This window comes from Pleurodeles waltl, chromosome 6 (genome assembly GCF_031143425.1).
Source record: "Pleurodeles waltl isolate 20211129_DDA chromosome 6, aPleWal1.hap1.20221129, whole genome shotgun sequence".
NCBI lineage: Eukaryota > Metazoa > Chordata > Amphibia > Caudata > Salamandridae > Pleurodeles > Pleurodeles waltl.
The window spans coordinates 77623573-77640813 of record NC_090445.1 but is presented as its reverse complement, the minus strand read 5'-3'; the positions used below and the strand labels follow the sequence as shown (position 1 = coordinate 77640813).

At 49.2% G+C, this 17241-nt stretch overlaps 1 protein-coding gene across 1 annotated transcript in view; it reads right to left on the bottom strand.

The window, feature by feature from the left end:
- Nucleotides 1–314: 314 nt before the first annotated feature.
- The window catches only part of LOC138299240 (E3 ubiquitin-protein ligase TRIM39-like), a 230194-nt gene continuing 213267 nt past the window's right edge, over nt 315–17241 (bottom strand). Inside the window, exon 10 of the mRNA XM_069237367.1 lies at nt 315–514. Coding sequence (XP_069093468.1) covers nt 405–514 — 110 coding nt within the window. The 3' untranslated portion in view covers nt 315–404. The remainder of the gene's footprint in view (nt 515–17241) is intronic.

Below are 17241 nucleotides of genomic sequence, written 5' to 3'. Positions count from 1 at the left end.
GGCTTTAAGAAAATGTTCAGGAGGACTGTTTGGTTAACTCTGCCATTCTGTCACCGTTTTTAAAGGTTTCCTTTGGGAGAATGAGCTGAACCCCCAATTCTCCTGGAGAAGGTTGTTTGGTAGGCACATGATGTATATTCCATGAGTGTCCTTTAAAAACGTAACTTTTCAGCCAATTTATAGCACAATTTAAGATCCTACTTCAAAAAAACAAACAAAAAAAATATCTACAGAGCAAATCTCCCACCAAACCCTTGCACCCCGCCCCGCCACTCCCCCATCCACCCTTCCCCATCTCGAAGGTGCCTGGCGGAACTGCCTGCTCGCTCTGTACACTTTGGGTCACATTTTTAGGGTCCATCACTTTATCGCTTTACCAGTCCTCTTCTGTCATTTAATCATAATTAGACATAATTGTTCACAGGATCAAATTGGAGGATTCCAGAAAAATACATATCATCTGATTGAAAGGGTGTCACCGTATGAATTTTGTCTTGCTCCAGAGTCGGCAGCACTGCAGAGAAAGAGAGACTACAGATTATTTAACCAGGATAGACAGAAAGCAAGAGTTTAGAGAGTCTAGTTAAAACAGTGAGAAGGGAAGAGATCACAGAGAAGTAATGCTCATATAGGAGGCCAGGGATCACACAGACACAATATACAGAAGTGAGAAGAGGCCAGAAACACAATGTACGCAGTTACAAGGAGTCATGGAGCCAAACTGTACAGTGAAGACAGTAGGTAAAAGACTCTATAGATAGCCTATACAGAAAGGCTATAAAACCTATAGATATACTGTACACAGAGAAAGTCCAGCCACAGAAACACAGTGTTTAGAGGAAGTACAAAAGACCAGAGAGGAATCATTATATATGAAGATAAGACTAGATATGGTAAAGGCACTGTAAGTATTAAAAGAGGCAACATCTTATTGACACAATACACACATTGAAGACAAAAGGCAATGCAGATATAATCTACAATATGCCATTGTGAGGCCCTTGAGTTAGCCATTGACTACTGGGTAGTTTCCATGGTGGGTACTGTTGTTTACTATACGGCAATTAGATAATTAAAGTACTAAATTTAGGTAATTGGTCGACCAGGAGTAGCAAAGTTAAGCGCTTAATGCTGACTCTAATGCAGGTAGCGAGTTAGAAATTCAGATGCAGTGTCATAATAAATAAAACACAAAGTTCAGCTGGAGCAGATTTAGGCCCATGTTTATACTTTTTGACACAAACCTGCGTTAGTGCAAGTTTGCGTCAAAAAGTATAGCCGGCTAGCGCCATTCCTGGACGCCAGTTGGGCGTCATATTTAAGCTATGACGCTAGCCGGCACTAAGGCCCTGTTAGCGTCAAATTATTTGACGCTAACCAGGTAGGGGAGGCGAAGGGAAAACTGGGGGTTGTGCGGGAAAGGATGGCGCTAGTCAGGTTAGAGTAAAAAAATGACTCTAACCTGACTAGCGTCATTTTTTTGACGCACAACCCCCACGGACATGACTTCTGTCTTAGTAAAGACAGAAGTCATGCCCCCCAGCCCAATGGCCATGCCCAGGGGACTCGTGTCCCCTGGGCATGGCCGTTGGGCACAGTGCCATGTAGGGGGGCCCAAGTTAGGCACCCCTATGGCACTTTTAGACAAAATTAAAAATACTTACCTGGGATGGGTCCCCCCATCCTTAGGTGTCCTCTAGGTGTGGGTGCGGGTGAGTAGGGGTGTCCCTGGGGGCAGGGAAGGGCACCTGTGGGCTGTTTCCATGGTCTCTGACCATGGAAATGAGCCCACAGGCCCCCTAACACCTGCCCTGACCCAGGTGTTAAATAATGGCGCTAAGAAGGCTTAGCATCATTATTTAAGGCCCTACTCCTCCCGTGCGTGATTTTTGCACAGGAAGATAAATAAGGCGCTAGGGCATTTGAGTAATTTTTTGCCCAGGAACGCCTACTCTGCATCTCATTGATGCAAGGTAGGTTTTCACAGTAAAAAATGACGCTAACTCCATAACTTTGGTGCTAGACGGGTCTAGCGCCAAAGTATAAATATCGAGTTAGGTTTGCGTTGAATAAGCGTAAAAAAAAGAAATTACGCTAATTCGACGCAAACAGAGTATAAATATGGGCCTAAGTTACTATCAGGAGGAGTAACAGAACTATGGCTGCCTTCTGAACAAAGCTGACAGTACCAGAGCCTCCAGCGGGGAGCACTTCTTGGGGGAAAGCTGGGTATGGTTTGGGTGCTTTGTCTTTTCTTTCCATGAGAGTGGAAACCACCTGGTTGAGTCAGGAGCTAGAAAACCTGAATAACATGGTCATAGAGTGCTTGGCCTATAGCAATGTAGCCTCCCAGAGCCAAAACATGGTCACCAGAGTGTAAACCGTATGCACTCATAGGGCTTTGTGTGTTAAACGGATATTAATTTATCCAGCTGCTGTGCTTCTACAGCGTCAAGGTCAAATACAACAGTTAAAATCAAAATATGAAGGTGCTTCATTTGGGGATCAACTTATGACATCAATTTAATTTTAAAGTACTTACATGCTTGCTTTTTCATAACATGAGGCATTACAGGCAATTTCATCCCATAGTTGAACTTTTATCATTCTTGACAATATAAGGGAATCCTCAGATCTACTACAATTTGTTTCTTTCTCTAAACAAGTCAATTAGGTAGGGGTGCCAGACATAGAGAACAATGTGGATATATGACCCTCTCCCCTTGTAAACTAAGAGACTACTAGATCAGATTATGCAATCATGGAGGAATGGGTGCTAGATGTAGGGAATCCACAGCAAAAGCATGCAGTGGTACCAAACTTCAGGGTCTGTAACTTAGAACTGTTCAGTTACAGCTGATATTTCTGGTTGGCAGGGGCTCCCTTGTGAATTTCAACAGAGACGTGAAATTTATAGTCTGTGGTCATATGTAATAACTGCAGAGTGGTTTGGGCTACAGGTACAGCTTAAATTGTTCTGGAATCAGGAATTCACAAAAATATTACTGGCAGGTTTAAATTTTATTGCAGATTTCTCTCTACTGAGTGCGGAGGAATCCACAGTCATAAATCCTGCTTAAGCAATGGGGGTTTGCAAATGTGTTTGTGGATATTACCAAACTTCAATCTGACTCTTTCCAACCCCAAGTCTGGAGTAACTCCCCTTCCAGGATGGGAAGGGGACCAGATCAAATCAAATCAAAATCATTAACATTTATAAAGCGCGCTACTCACCCGTGCGGGTCTCAAGGCGCTAGGGGAAAAAGGGGGGGTTATCGCTGTTCGAACAGCCAGGTCTTTAGGAGTCTCTGGAAAGCGGAGTGGTCCTGGGTGGTCCTGAGGCTGGTGGGGAGGGAGTTCCAGGTCTTGGCCGCCAGGAAGGAGAAAGATCTCCCACCCGCCGTGGAACGGCGGATGCGAGGGACAGCAGCGAGTGCGAGGCCAGAGGAGGGGAGGAGGTGGGTGGGGACGTAGAAGCTGAGGCGTCTGTTGAGGTATTCCGGTCCCTTGTCGTAGAGGGCTTTGTGTGCGTGGGTGAGAAGTCGGAAGGTGATCCTTTTGCTGACAGGGAGCCAATGCAGGTGTCTCAGGTGTGCGGAGATGTGGCTGGTGCGGGGTATGTCAAGGATGAGGCGGGCCGAGGCGTTTTGAATGCGTTGCAGGCGATTTTGGAGTTTGGCTGTGGTCCCGGCGTAGAGGGTGTTGCCGTAGTCCAGGCGGCTCGTGACGAGGGCGTGGGTCACGGTTTTTCTGGTGTCGGCGGGGATCCAGCGGAAGATCTTGCGGAGCATGCGGAGGGTGAGGAAGCAGGCGGAGGACACGGTGTTGACTTGCTTGGTCATGGTGAGAAGAGGGTCCAAGATGAAGCCGAGGTTGCGGGCGTGGTCTGTGGGGGTCGGTGCGGTGCCGAGGGCCGTGGGCCACCAGGAGTCGTCCCAGGCGGACGGGGTGTTGCCGAGAATGAGGACTTCCGTTTTTTCAGAGTTCAGCTTTAGGCGGCTGGGCCTCATCCAATCTGCGACGTCCTTCATACCCTCTTGTAGGTTGGTCTTGGCGCTGGCGGGGTCCTTGGTGAGGGAGAGTATAAGTTGGGTGTCGTCGGCGTAGGAGGTGATGATGATGTCGTGCTTGCGTACGATGTTGGTGAGGGGGCTCATGTAGACATTGAAGAGTGTCGGGCTGAGTGATGAGCCTTGGGGTACGCCGCAGATGATCTCGGTGGGTTCTGAGCGAAACGGAGGGAGGTAAACTCTTTGGGAACGGTTTGAGAGGAAGGAGGCGATCCAGTCCAGGGCCTGGCCTTGGATCCCGGTGGAGCGGGGGCGGGTGATTAGGGTGCGGTGACAGACGGTGTCAAAGGCAGCCGAGAGGTCGAGCAGAATGAGGGCGACTGTTTCACCGTTGTCCATCAGGGTTCTGATGTCGTCAGTGACTGAGATGAGGGCGGTTTCAGTGCTGTGGTTGGTTCGGAATCCGGTTTGTGAGGGGTCGAGCAGGTTGTTGTCTTCCAGGAAGGTGGTCAGCTGTTTGTTGACGGTCTTCTCTATTACTTTGGCTGGGAAAGGCAGAAGAGAGATGGGGCGGAAGTTATTTAGGTCGCTCGGGTCTGCCGTAGGTTTCTTTAGTAGGGCATTGACTTCGGCGTGTTTCCAGCATTCGGGGAAGGTAGCAGAAGAAAAAGAAGAGTTGATGACGGTCTGGAGGTGCGGGGCGATGATGTCGTCGGCTTTGTTAAAGATGAAGTGCGGGCAGGGGTCCGAAGGGGCGCCGGAGTGGATAGAGTTCATGATGGATTTGGTTTCTTCCGTGTTGATGTGGGACCAGTTGTTGAGGGTGATGGCCGTGGATGCCGGTTCGGTGGCTAATCTTGCGATGGAATAAAGTGGCGAGGGATTCGCACAGATCCTGTGAGGGCGTGACGGCGTTGGCGTTGGCGCTGGGGTTGGAGAACTCCTTGACGATGCTGAAGAGTTCTCTGCTGTTGTGTCTGTTTTTGTCCAGTCTGTCGGTGAAAAAGTTCCTTTTGGCAGCGCGGATCAGGTGGTGGTGTTCACGGGTAGCGTTCTTGAGGGTGGTCATGTTGTCAGCGGTGCGGTCCTTGCGCCAGGCTTTCTCAAGGGCGCGACAAGTTTTCTTTGATTCTTTGAGGGTGTCAGAGAACTAGAGAGGTTTTTTGGTGTTGGTCTGTCGATGCGTGCGTTTGAGGGGAGCAAGGATGTCTGCGCAGTTGGAGATCCAGTTTGTGAGGTTGAGGGCTGCGTCGTTGGGGTCGGTGGTGAGGGTGGGTTGGTTGGCGGCGAGTGCGGAGAAGAGTTGCTCTTCGGGGATCTTGTTCCACTGTCGACGAGGGATGGGTTGGGTGCGGAGGTGGCGGGTCTCGCGTCGGAATGTGAAGTGGACGCAGCTGTGGTCGGTCCAGTGTAGGGCGGAGGCGTGGCTGAAGAAGACGTGTTTGCTGGCGGAGAAGATGGGGTCAAGCGTGTGTCCGGCGATGTGGGTGGCAGTGTTCACCAGTTGTTTGAGGCCGAGGTTGGCGAGGTTGTCGAGCAGGGTGGTGGTGTTGGGGTCGTTGTTTTGTTCCAGATGGAAGTTGAGGTCACCTAGGAGGATGTAGTCCGGCGAGGCGAGGGCGTGCGGGGAGATGAAGTCGGCGAAGGCGTCGCTGAAAGGGGCGCGTGGGCCGGGAGGACGGTAGACGAGGGATCCTCTGAGGGTGGTCCTCGGATCGGTGCGAATCTGAAAATGCAGGTGTTCAGCGGCGAGAGGGGTGTCTTCGGTGGAGGTGGTGACGCTGATGGAGTCTTTGAAGACAATGGCGATACCTCCTCCTACCTGGTTGGTGCGGTCTTTTCTGGAGATCTTGTAGCCTTCGGGGATGGCAGTGGCGATGTCAGGGGCCGAGGAGGCGTTCATCCAGGTCTCCGTGATGAAGGCGACGTCCTGTGCTATGGAGTCCAGGAGGTCCCAGAGTTCAATGGCGTGTTTGTGGACGGAGCGAGCGTTGACTAGGATGCACTTGAGGTGGTTGATGGCGCGTGGGCTTGTGGTCGTGGTTGTTGCGTGGTGGAAGGTGCGTTTGCAGGAGTTGCAGGCGAAGGGTCCATGGGTGCGTTTGGGGTGAGCTTGGAAGCAGGTGTTGGAGCGTCCTGGGTTGAGGGCGTGGAGGGTGGTGGGGTCGTAGCGGGTCAGCGGGGCTTGGGAGAGCTGGGGACCAGGGGTCGTGGCGCTGGGCGCGGGACGGGCGCAGACGGGCTTGCCTCTGGCGCGCCAGCGGCGCGGTCGCGCAGCGGCCGCCATATGAGGTAGGAGGGGGGGGAGGGGTCAGGTGGGGGCGAATGGGAGCTGGGGGGCGGGGGCGTGCAGGAGGTCGCGGCGGGAAAGCGCGAGGGAGGGGGGGGGACAGGTAGAGTGAGAAGAGCTGGGGGAAGGGGGTTTAAGGGTGGAGGGGGGTGAGTGTTAGGAGGTTTAGGAGATAAGGGAGAAAGATAGGAGTAGGGTTGAGAAGATAGGGGAGGGGGGGTTGTAGAGGTGGGTGAGGGTGAGAGGTAGAGTGAGAGGATAGGAAGATAGGTAATAGAGGGGGTGAGGGAGGGGGGGAGAGATAGAGAAATAGATAGAGAAAATAGATAGGGAAATCGATAGATAGGGAAATAGATAGAGAGATAGGAAGATAGGAGGAGGTGGAGAGTGAGGGAGTTAGATAGTGGGATAGAGAGATAGAGAGATAGGTAGATAGGAGGAGTGAGGGAGGTAGATAGTGAACGGGTTAGATAGGAGAGATAGAGAGGGGGATGCGAGTGGGGGAGGGGGATGAGGCAGGAGCAGGAGGGCAGGCGCGGGGAGAAGAGGACGGAGGAGGCAGAAGAGCCGAAGACAAGAAGAACAGAAGACAAGAAGAACAGAAGAACAGAAGACCGGAAGGAGAGAAGAAAGGAAGATCAGAAGACCGGAAGGAGAGAAGAAAGAAAGACCGGAAGAACACAGAAGAACATAGAAGAACACAGAAGAACACAGAAGAAGATACAGAAAAACGAAGAACAGAGGGCAGAAGACCACAGAAGAAGATGAGGAAGAAGAGAAGAAGAGTGAAGACGGGGGAAAGAAGAGTACAGAAGAAGATTACAGACGAGGAGCGAGGAGGAAGAACAGAAGAACAGAGAAGAAGAAAAGAAGAAAAGAAGCAGGAGCAGGAGAGAGGGTGAGTAGCGCGGGGCAGAGCGAGGGGCTGGGGGGGGTACTTACTGTGAGGTGGGTCTCAGGAACTCAGGAACCTGGAGGAGCTGCAGCGGCAGGGGGAGCGACCTACCCTTGGGTCAAGGGTCGCTACCACTGTCGCGCAGCGGGCGCCATATGAGGTAGGGGGGGGGGAGGAGGGGTCAGGTGGGGGCGAATGGGAGCTGGGGGGGCGGGGCGTGCAGGAGGTCGCGGCGGGAAAGCGCGAGGGAGGGGGGGGACAGGTAGAGTGAGAAGAGCTGGGGTAGGGGGGTTTAAGGGTGGAGGGGGGTGAGTGTTAGGAGGTTTAGGAGATAAGGGAGAAAGATAGGAGTAGGGTTGAGAAGATAGGGGAGGGGGGTTGTAGAGGTGGGTGAGGGTGAGAGGTAGAGTGAGAGGATAGGAAGATAGGTAATAGAGGGGGTGAGGGAGGGGGGGAGAGATAGAGAAATAGATAGAGAAAATAGATAGGGAAATCAATAGATAGGGAAATAGATAGAGAGATAGGAAGATAGGAGGAGGTGGAGAGTGAGGGAGTTAGATAGTGGGATAGAGAGATAGAGAGATAGGTAGATAGGAGGAGTGAGGGAGGTAGATAGTGAACGGGTTAGATAGGAGAGATAGAGAGGGGGATGCGAGTGGGGGAGGGGGATGAGGCAGGAGCAGGAGGGCAGGCGCGGGGAGAAGAGGACGGAGGAGGCAGAAGAGCTGAAGACAAGAAGAACAGAAGACAAGAAGAACAGAAGAACAGAAGACCGGAAGGAGAGAAGAAAGGAAGATCAGAAGACCGGAAGGAGAGAAGAAAGAAAGACCGGAAGAACACAGAAGAACATAGAAGAACACAGAAGAACACAGAAGAAGATACAGAAAAACGAAGAACAGAGGGCAGAAGACCACAGAAGAAGATGAGGAAGAAGAGAAGAAGAGTGAAGATGGGGGAAAGAAGAGTACAGAAGAAGATTACAGACGAGGAGCGAGGAGGAAGAACAGAAGAACAGAGAAGAAGAAAAGAAGAAAAGAAGCAGGAGCAAGAGAGAGGGTGAGTAGCGCGGGGCAGAGCGAGGGGCTGGGAGGGGGGGGGTACTTACTGTGAGGTGGGTCTCAGGAACTCAGGAACCTGGAGGAGCTGCAGCGGCAGGGGGAGCGACCCCCCTCAGATCACCCCTCAGATTTGCTCAGGCTATGTGGGAAGGGCTTTCTCTTCTGGGAAATTGAAAAATAAATGTGTGCGTCTGCCCAGGCTGTTCCATTCCCCTTATTGGTAATTCTATGCTATGCAGAATTCTGCACCCAGGAAATGCAGGAGATATCACATAACATTCCTAGGAGTACTCCTGTAAATCTGCATGGATATTTAGCCCAGCCTTATGATATTACCATCTTGTAAGATACCAGCTGCTAGATTGTCTCAGTCCATCAGACACTGAGAGAATTGGCCTAACTATAACTGTCCTCATGAATCCATTGATGTGTTATCACAGAAATGTTTGTAATCATCATTTTGAATAAGTTAATGACTTCTCACTGTCCGCTAAAGATGAAATGTGTTCTACAATATCCCAGTTCTCCGTGTTCTTGGAGTTGCCACTGCTTTCACAGTATTTATTTCCATCTCTAGAAATGTATTTAGCTGCACAAGGGTATGAGATGCCTCAAGAAGTTTGACTGTGATGCCTAACTGCTCTAAGAACCTGTTTGTGCTATTCTGGCATTCATCAGCCAATCCTCTAGGAGTGGGTACAGGTGCTTGTCGCTTTAGATTGTTTGCCATCAATGTAAAATATTTTGTGAACACTTCTGGCAACGATTTTATTTCAATGGAAGAAACATGAATTAGTAATATTTGCCACCTACCCTAAAGCAAAAGCATTTGCGACCATTGACATGCACATGGATCTGATGGTAAGCTCTCTTGAGGTCAATTATTACAATTAAATCTCCCTTTTCCAACTTTGGGATAAATTCTTACAAGATAGACATTTTTATTTCTGACGTATTTATGAAGTGATTCAGTAGGTATAAGTCCAATATTTGTCTGATGGATGAAAAAACCTGTTCCATCACTCCCTTTTGGCACGAGCAATTGCACTTCGTCCAATATAAAAAGGCTTGTGATCCTGTCTTGTTGTTTTGTTTGATCTGTTATTGTGTGGCTGCCTGACAAAGTCTTTGGAATATTTTTGTTGAAGAGCCTATAGTATCCACCGATCTGCCAGCCTTTCCTCCCAACAGTCTTTCTCTGAAGTGCTCCATGTTAGTTGTGGGAGGACACTTGGATGCCCATAGTACACCCTTCACTCAGGCCCTCATCCTCAGGTCTCAAGTTTAGTGTGACCAAAGACCTACACCATCCTGGATTTAGTTTAGTGACTCTGAGGGTTCACTAGAGAATGAGTTGCGATTATTCCTTGAAGTAGGCATTTGCCCACCCCAAATAATAATACATTTTCTTATATTTACGTAATACCCTCATCTGGATTTGTGATGTGCGCAGCACAATCTATTAATGTTTTAGATGTAACATAAAAAACAGTCCTGATTATTTCTTCAAGTTGTCGATGTTTGAGTGCATGACAGACACTGAAATGCGTGGTACAAGTGAAGGGCCTAGAAAAGAGTCTATCAGCTCATTTTGGGATTGTGCATCTATTAAAACACCAAACAAGGAAAATGTTCATTTTCTGGAGCACGTGTTGTTTGTCAATGATTGTAGCTGAAAAAAGCTATTAAGGGAAGATGACCTGGTGTGTTTTGTCCTGAAGGAAGAAGGAATAAAGTAGGATTAAGTTTATGCTTACACTGTTTTGAACAAGAGACATGGTTCAAATATTCCATATAATGATACAGCAGTTGAGCATGAGCCAGCTCCTCTCCTTACTTCATTAAACACCATGATTTCGAAAGCCATACAAGCTATTGCTGCATGGTCAGAGTTACACACATTGGTGAAATGGATCCTTAACCGTGAAGCCCAGACTTCAAGCCTGTAAGCACAATTAGGTACACAGGGATCCAGGGACATCTTAAGGATTTGGGGGTCCTGGGTCAATCATATTTTGGGGGATCCCTGTTTGCAACAGCTTTGTATTTATGCACCAAATTCAGCTCTTTCATGCCTTCTTTGGCCAGGTCACTGACAGTGCATGGGTAGACATCCAAATTCTGAATGTGTTTACACCTGATATTCAAGGAGAGTAACGAGTCTTCAATATTGTAACACAGCAGCTCATTAATATAATATAATTTGTTACACCCTCAGATTTCTCATATGCGAGGTCCTTATTGATGTAAAAGAAACAATTTTTATGGATTTTGCATGAAACATTAACACATTTGGCTGCAAAATGTGTGTAATTGACTCTCACATATCACCCACATTAAAAATAAATTAAAGGAAAATAGTATTTAAAACATTCTGTTTGGGAATTATTCAAGGTCATCAAGGCAAGATTATCTGCAGAAAGAGATGGCTTTATCAGGCGGCCCTCTAAAAGGCTGGGGTCCTGGACCAGAGTCCACTTTGCCAATGCTTTTAAAAATCTCTGTGGGGATGAATATCATGACTTACTGAGCCGTGTTGTAAGACACCTGGTTATAACTTGGACCAAACTAATAGGATGGAGATTTGTGATGAAATACACTTAAACGTTGCCGTACTTTGTGTAGTTACAGCTGAGCTGTTCATAATACTTAGTCATTGTAATACATATGATTTGTAGGCAAGCAGTGTATAACAAGCCATAATATTATATTATAAAATACCAATCATTACGTGTATGTACTAATGCTGAGGTATGAAGTGGGCCTCTGTGTATATCACCAGTAGATGAGTGATTCTCTGGCCGCACTATTCAACTCTTAATTGTACCCCCCGTACTAGAGCTAATTTTAGTAGGGGAGGGCTAAGAGACACATGCCAGTTCTCCTTTCTCCAAAAGACTGCATTGACGTTCTGGGGTTTGGGGGATATTCTGAGTGTGGTCCCAATACATTAGGGCTAACATTTCATCCAGGGTTGGACACGTACAGTGGGGACTTTCCAGCAAGTTTATTCTTCTGAGTGGAAGGCATCTACTAGTGGTGTCAGGTCCTGGGGGCTGTGGGTGCAGTGTCTTTACCAGGCGTCGGGTTCTTTGAAGCAGGCAGTCGCGGTCAGGGGGAGCCTCTGGATTCCCTCTGCAGGCGTCGCTGGGGGGATTCAGGGGGGTCAACTCTGGCTACTCACAGGGTCGCAGTCGCCGGAGAGTCCTCCCTGTAGTCTTGGTTCTCCGCAGGTCGAGCCGGGGGCGTCGGGTGCAGAGTGAAAAGTCTCACGCTTCCGGTGGGAAACGTGTGGTCTTTAAAAGTTGCTTCTTTGTTGCAAAGATGTTTCTTCTTTGGAGCAGAGCCGCTGTCCTCGGGAGTTCTTGGTCCTTTTAGATGCAGGGTAGTCCTCTGAGGCTTCAGACGTCGCTGGACCCTGTGGAACGCGTCGCTGTTGCAGTTTTTCTTGAAGTGGGGAGACAGGCCGGTAGAGCTGGGGCCAAAGCAGTTGGTGTCTCCATCTACTCTGCAGGGCTTTCAGGTCAGCAGTCCTTCTTCGTCTTAGGTTGCAGGAATCTATCTTGCTAGGTTCTGGGAGCCCCTAAATACTCAATTTAGGGGTGGTTTAGGTCTGGGGGGTTAGTAGCCAATGGCTACTAGCCCTGAGGGTGGCTACACCCTCTTTGTGCCTCCGCCCTGAGGGGAGGGGGGCACATCCCTAATCCTACTGGGGGAATCCTCCATCTGCAAGATGGAGGATTTCTAAAAGTCAGTCACCTCAGCTCAGGGCACATTAGGGGCTGTCCTGACTGGCCAGTGACTCCTCCTTGTTTTTTTCATTATCTCCTCCGGCCTTGCCGCCAAAAGTGGGGCTGTGGCCAGAGGGGGCGGGCATCTCCACTAGCTGGAGTGCCCTGGGGTGCTGTAACAAAGGGGGTGAGCCTTTGAGGCTCACCGCCAGGTGTTACAGTTTCTGCAGGGGGAGGTGAGAAGCACCTCCACCCAGTAAAGGCTTTGTTACTAGCCACAGAGTGACAAAGGCACTCTCCCCATATGGCTAGCAACATGTCTGGTGTGTGGCAGGCTGCTAAAACTAGTCAGCCCACACTGGAAGTTGGGTATGTTTTCAGGGGGCATCTCTAAGATGCCCTCTGGGGTATATTTCACAATAAAAAATGTACACTGGCAACAGTGTGCATTTATTGTGCTGAGAAGTTTGATACCAAACATCCCAGTTTTCAGTGTAGCCATTATGGTGCTGTGGAGTCCGTGTTTGACAGACTCCCAGACCATATACTCTTATGGCTACCATGCACTTACAATGTCTAAGGTTTTGCTTAGACACTGTAGAGGCATAGTGCTCATGCACCTATGCCCTCACCTATGGTATAGTGCACACTGCCTTAGGGCTGTAAGGCCTGCTAGAGGGGTGACTTATCTATGCCATGTGAGGTTGGCATGGCACCCTGAGGGGAGTGCCATGTCGACTTAGTCGTTTTCTCCCCACCAGCACACACAAGCTGGCAAGCAGTGTGTCTGTGCTGAGTGAGGGGTCTCCAGGGTGGCATAAGACCTGCTGCAGCCCTTAGAGACCTCCCCTGGCATCAGGGCCCTTGATACCAGGGGTACCAGTTACAAAGGACTTACCTGGATGCCAGGGTGTGCCAATTTTGGAAACAAAGGTACAGGTTAGGGAAAGAACTCTGGTGCTGGGGCCTGGTTAGCAGGCCTCAGCACACTTTCAAATCATAACTTGGCATCAGCAAAGGCAAAAAGGCAGGGGGTAACCATGCCAAGGAGGCATTTCCTTACACAACCCCTCCCCCCCCAAACGAAAGAGGACGAGACTAACCTTTCCCAAGAGAGTCTTCATTTTCTAAGTGGAAGAACCTGGAAAGGCCATCTGCATTGGCATGGGCAGTCCCAGGTCTGTGTTCCACTATAAAGTCCATTCCCTGTAGGGAGATGGACCACCTCAACAGTTTTGGATTTTCACCTTTCATTTGCATTAGCCATCTGAGAGGTCTGTGGTCAGTTTGAACTACAAAGTGAGTAGCAAAGAGGTATGGTCTCAGCTTCCTCAGGGACCAAACCACAGCAAAGGCCTGCCTCTCAATGGCACTCCAACGCTGCTCCCTGGGGAGTAACCTCCTGCTAATGAAAGCAACAGGCTGGTCAAGGCCATCATCATTTGTTTGGGACAAAACTGCCCCTATCCCATGTTCAGAGGCATCAATCTGCACAATGAACTGCTTGGAGTAATCTGGAGCTTTGAGAACTGGTGCTGTGCACATAGCTTGTTTCAGGGTGTCAAAGGCCTGTTGGCATTCTACAGTCCAGTTTACCTTCTTGGGCATTTTCTTGGAGGTACGTTCTGTGAGGGGTGTCACTATTGATCCATATCCCTTCACAAACCTCCTGTAGTACCCAGTCAAGCCAAGGAATGCCCTGACTTGAGTCTGGGTTTTTGGGGCTGCCCAGTCCAGAATAGTCTGGATCTTGGGCTGGAGTGGCTGAACCTGGCCTCCACCTACAAGGTGTCCCAAGTAAACCACAGTTCCTTGCCCTATCTGACATTTGGATGCCTTGATAGAGAGGCCTGCTGCTTGGAAGGCCTTCAAAACCTTCTTCAGGTGGACCAGGTGATCCTGCCAGCTGGAGCTAAAGACAGCAATATCGTCAAGATAAGCTGCACTAAAGGACTCCAAGCCAGCAAGGACTTGATTCACCAACCATTGGAAGGTGGCAGGGGCATTCTTTAAACCAAAGGGCATAACAGTGAACTGATAGTGCCCATCAGGTGTGGAGAATGCTGTCTTTTCTTTTGCTCCTGGTGCCATTTTGATGTGCTAGTACCCTGCTGTCAAGTCAAAGGTTCTTAAGTATCTGGCAGCACCTAGTTTGTCAATTAATTCATCTGCCCTTGGAATGGGATGGGCATCTGTCTTGGTGACAGAATTAAGTCCTCTGTAGTCCACACAAAACCTCATCTCTCTCTTTCCATCTTTGGTGTGAGGTGTGGGGACTAAGACCACTGGGCTAGCCCAGGGGCTGTCAGAGTGCTCAATGACTCCCAATTCCAGCATCTTGTGGACTTCCACTTTGATGCTTTCCTTAACTTGGTCAGACTGTCTGAAAATTTAGTTTTTGACAGGCATACTGTCTCCTATGTCCACATCATGGGTACACAGGTGTGTCTGACCAGGGGTTAGGGAAAAGAGCTCAGCAAACTGTTGCAGGACCTTCCTACAGTCAGATTGCTGTTGGTCAGAGAGGGTGTCTGAATAGATCACTCCATCAACTGAACCATCTTTAGGGTCTGTGGAGAGGAGATCAGAGAGAGGTTCACTCTCAGCTTCCTGGTCCTCATCTGTTACCATCAACAGATTCACATATGCCCTGTCATGAAAGAGTTTGAGGTGGTTCACATGGATCACCCTTTTGGGGGTCCTGCTAGTGCCTAGGTCTACCAGGTGGGTGACCTGACTCTTTCTTTCTAGCACTGGGTAAGGGCCACTCCATCTGTCCTGAAGTGCCCTGGGAGCCACAGGCTCCAGAACCCAGACTTTCTGCCCTGGCTGAAACTCAACCATAGCAGCGTTTTTTTCATACCACATCTTCTGGAGTTGTTGGCTGGCCTCAAGGTTTTTACTTGCCTTTTCCATGTACTCTGCCACCCTTGAACGTAGGCCTAGTACATAGTCCACTATATCTTGTTTAGGCTCATGAAGAGGTCTCTCCCAGCCTTCTTTTACAAGAGCTAGTGGTCCCCTGACAGGATGGCCAAACAGAAGTTCAAAGGGGGAACCCCCTACTCCCTTCTGAGGCACCACTCTGTAGGCGAAAAGCAGACATGGCAAGAGGACATCCCATCTCCTTTTGAGTTTTTCAGGGAGCCCCATGATCATGTCTTTCAATGTCTTGTTAAACCTTTCTACAAGACCATTGGTTTGTGGATGGTATGGTGTGGTGAATTTGTAAGTCACCCCACACTCATTCCACATGTGCTTCAGGTATGCTGACATGAAGTTGGTACCCATGTCAGACACCACCTCCTTAGGAAATCCCACTCTGTTAAAGATACCAATGAGTGCTTTTGCTACTGCAGGGACAGTAGTGGACAAAAGGGGAATTGCTTCAGGGTATCTAGTAGCATGATCCACTACTACTAGTATGTATTGGTTCCCTGAGGCTGTGGGAGGTTCAAGTGGATCCACTATGTCCGCACCCACTCTTTCAAAGGGGACCCCCACCACTGGAAGTGGAATGAGGGGGGCCTTTGGGTGTCCACCTGTGTTACCACTGGCTTGACAGGTGGCACAGGAGACACAAAACTCCTTTACCTTCTGGGACATGTTGAGCCAATAGAAATGGTTGACTAACCTCTCCCAAGTCTTGGTCTGTCCCAAACGCCCAGCAAGTGGAATATCATGAGCTAAGGTCAGAATGAACTTCCTAAACTCCTGAGGCACTACCACTCTCCTAGTGGCACCAGGTTTGGGATCTCTTGCCTCAGTGTAGAGGAGTCCATCTTCCCAATAGACTCTATGTGTTCCAGTGATTTTTCCTTTGGACTCTTCAGCAGCTTGCTGCCTAAGGCCTTGAAGAGAGGGACAGGTTTCTTGCCCCTTACACAACTGTTCCCTTGTGGGTCCCCCTGGGCCTAGAAGCTCAACCTGATAAGGTTCTAACTCCATGGGCTCAGTTCCCTCAGAGGGCAAAACTTCTTCCTGGAAAGAGAGGTTCTCTTTCTCTTGTTGTGTTGAAGCTGGTTCCGCAGTCTTCTTTCCTTTTCTCTTGGAGGGTTGGGCCCTTTTTCCAGGCTCCAACACCACTTTTTCACCCTGAGCCTTGCACTGTGCCCTTGTCTTGACAAACACCAGTTCAGGGATACCCAGCATGGCTGCATGGGTTTTGACTTCTACCTCAGCCCATGCTGAGGACTCCAGGTCATTTCCAAGCAAACAGTCTACAGGGATATTTGAGGAGACCACCACCTGTTTCAGGACATTGACCCCTCCCCACTCTAAAGTTACCATAGCCATGGGATGTACTTTAATCTGATTGTCAGCGTTGGTGACTGGATAAGTTTGTCCAGCTAGGTATTGACCAGGGGAAACCAGTTTCTCTGGCACCATGGTGACACTGGCACCTGAATCCCTCAGGCCTTCTACACTTGTCCCATTAATTAAGAGTTGCTGCCTGTATTTTTGCATATTAGGGGGCCAGGCAGCCATTGTGGCTAAATCCACCCCACCCTCAGAGACTAATGTAGCTTCAGTGTGAACCCTGATTTGCTCTGGGCACACTGTTGATCCCACTTGGAGACTGGCCATTCCAGTGTTAGCTGGAGTAGAGTTAGAAGTGGAACCTTTCTTGGGACAGGCCTTGTCTTCAGTTTGGTGTCCCTGCTGATTACAGCTACGACACCAGGCCTTTTTGGGATCAAAGTTTTTACCCTTGTACCCAAAATTGGATTGTGAAGAGGCTTTGGACCCTCCCTCATGAGCAGGTTTTTGGGGCCCTGTAGAAGAATCTTTACTGTTTCCCTTGGATGCCTCAACACTCTTCCCCTGGGGAGTCTTTGTGACCCCTTTCTTTTGGTCACCCCCTGTGGAAGTCTTGGTCACCCTAGTCTTGACACAATGGTCCGCCTTCTTTCCCAATTCTTGGGGAGAAATTGGTCCTAGGTCTACCAGATGCTGATGCAGTTTATCATTGAAACAATTACTTAACAGGTTATTTCACAAATAAATTGTACAGCCCATCATAATCATTTACACCACTGCCATGAATCCAACCATCCAGTGTTTTAACTGAGTAGTCAACAAAAATCAACCCAGGTCTGGCTCGAGGATTTTTGAGCCCCCCTGAACGTAATCCTGTACTCCTCAGTTGAGAATCCAAAGCCCTCAATCAGGGTAGCCTTCATGAGGTCATAGGATTCTGCATCTTTTCCAGAGAGTGTGAGGAGTCTATCCCTACACTTTCCAGTGAACATTTCCC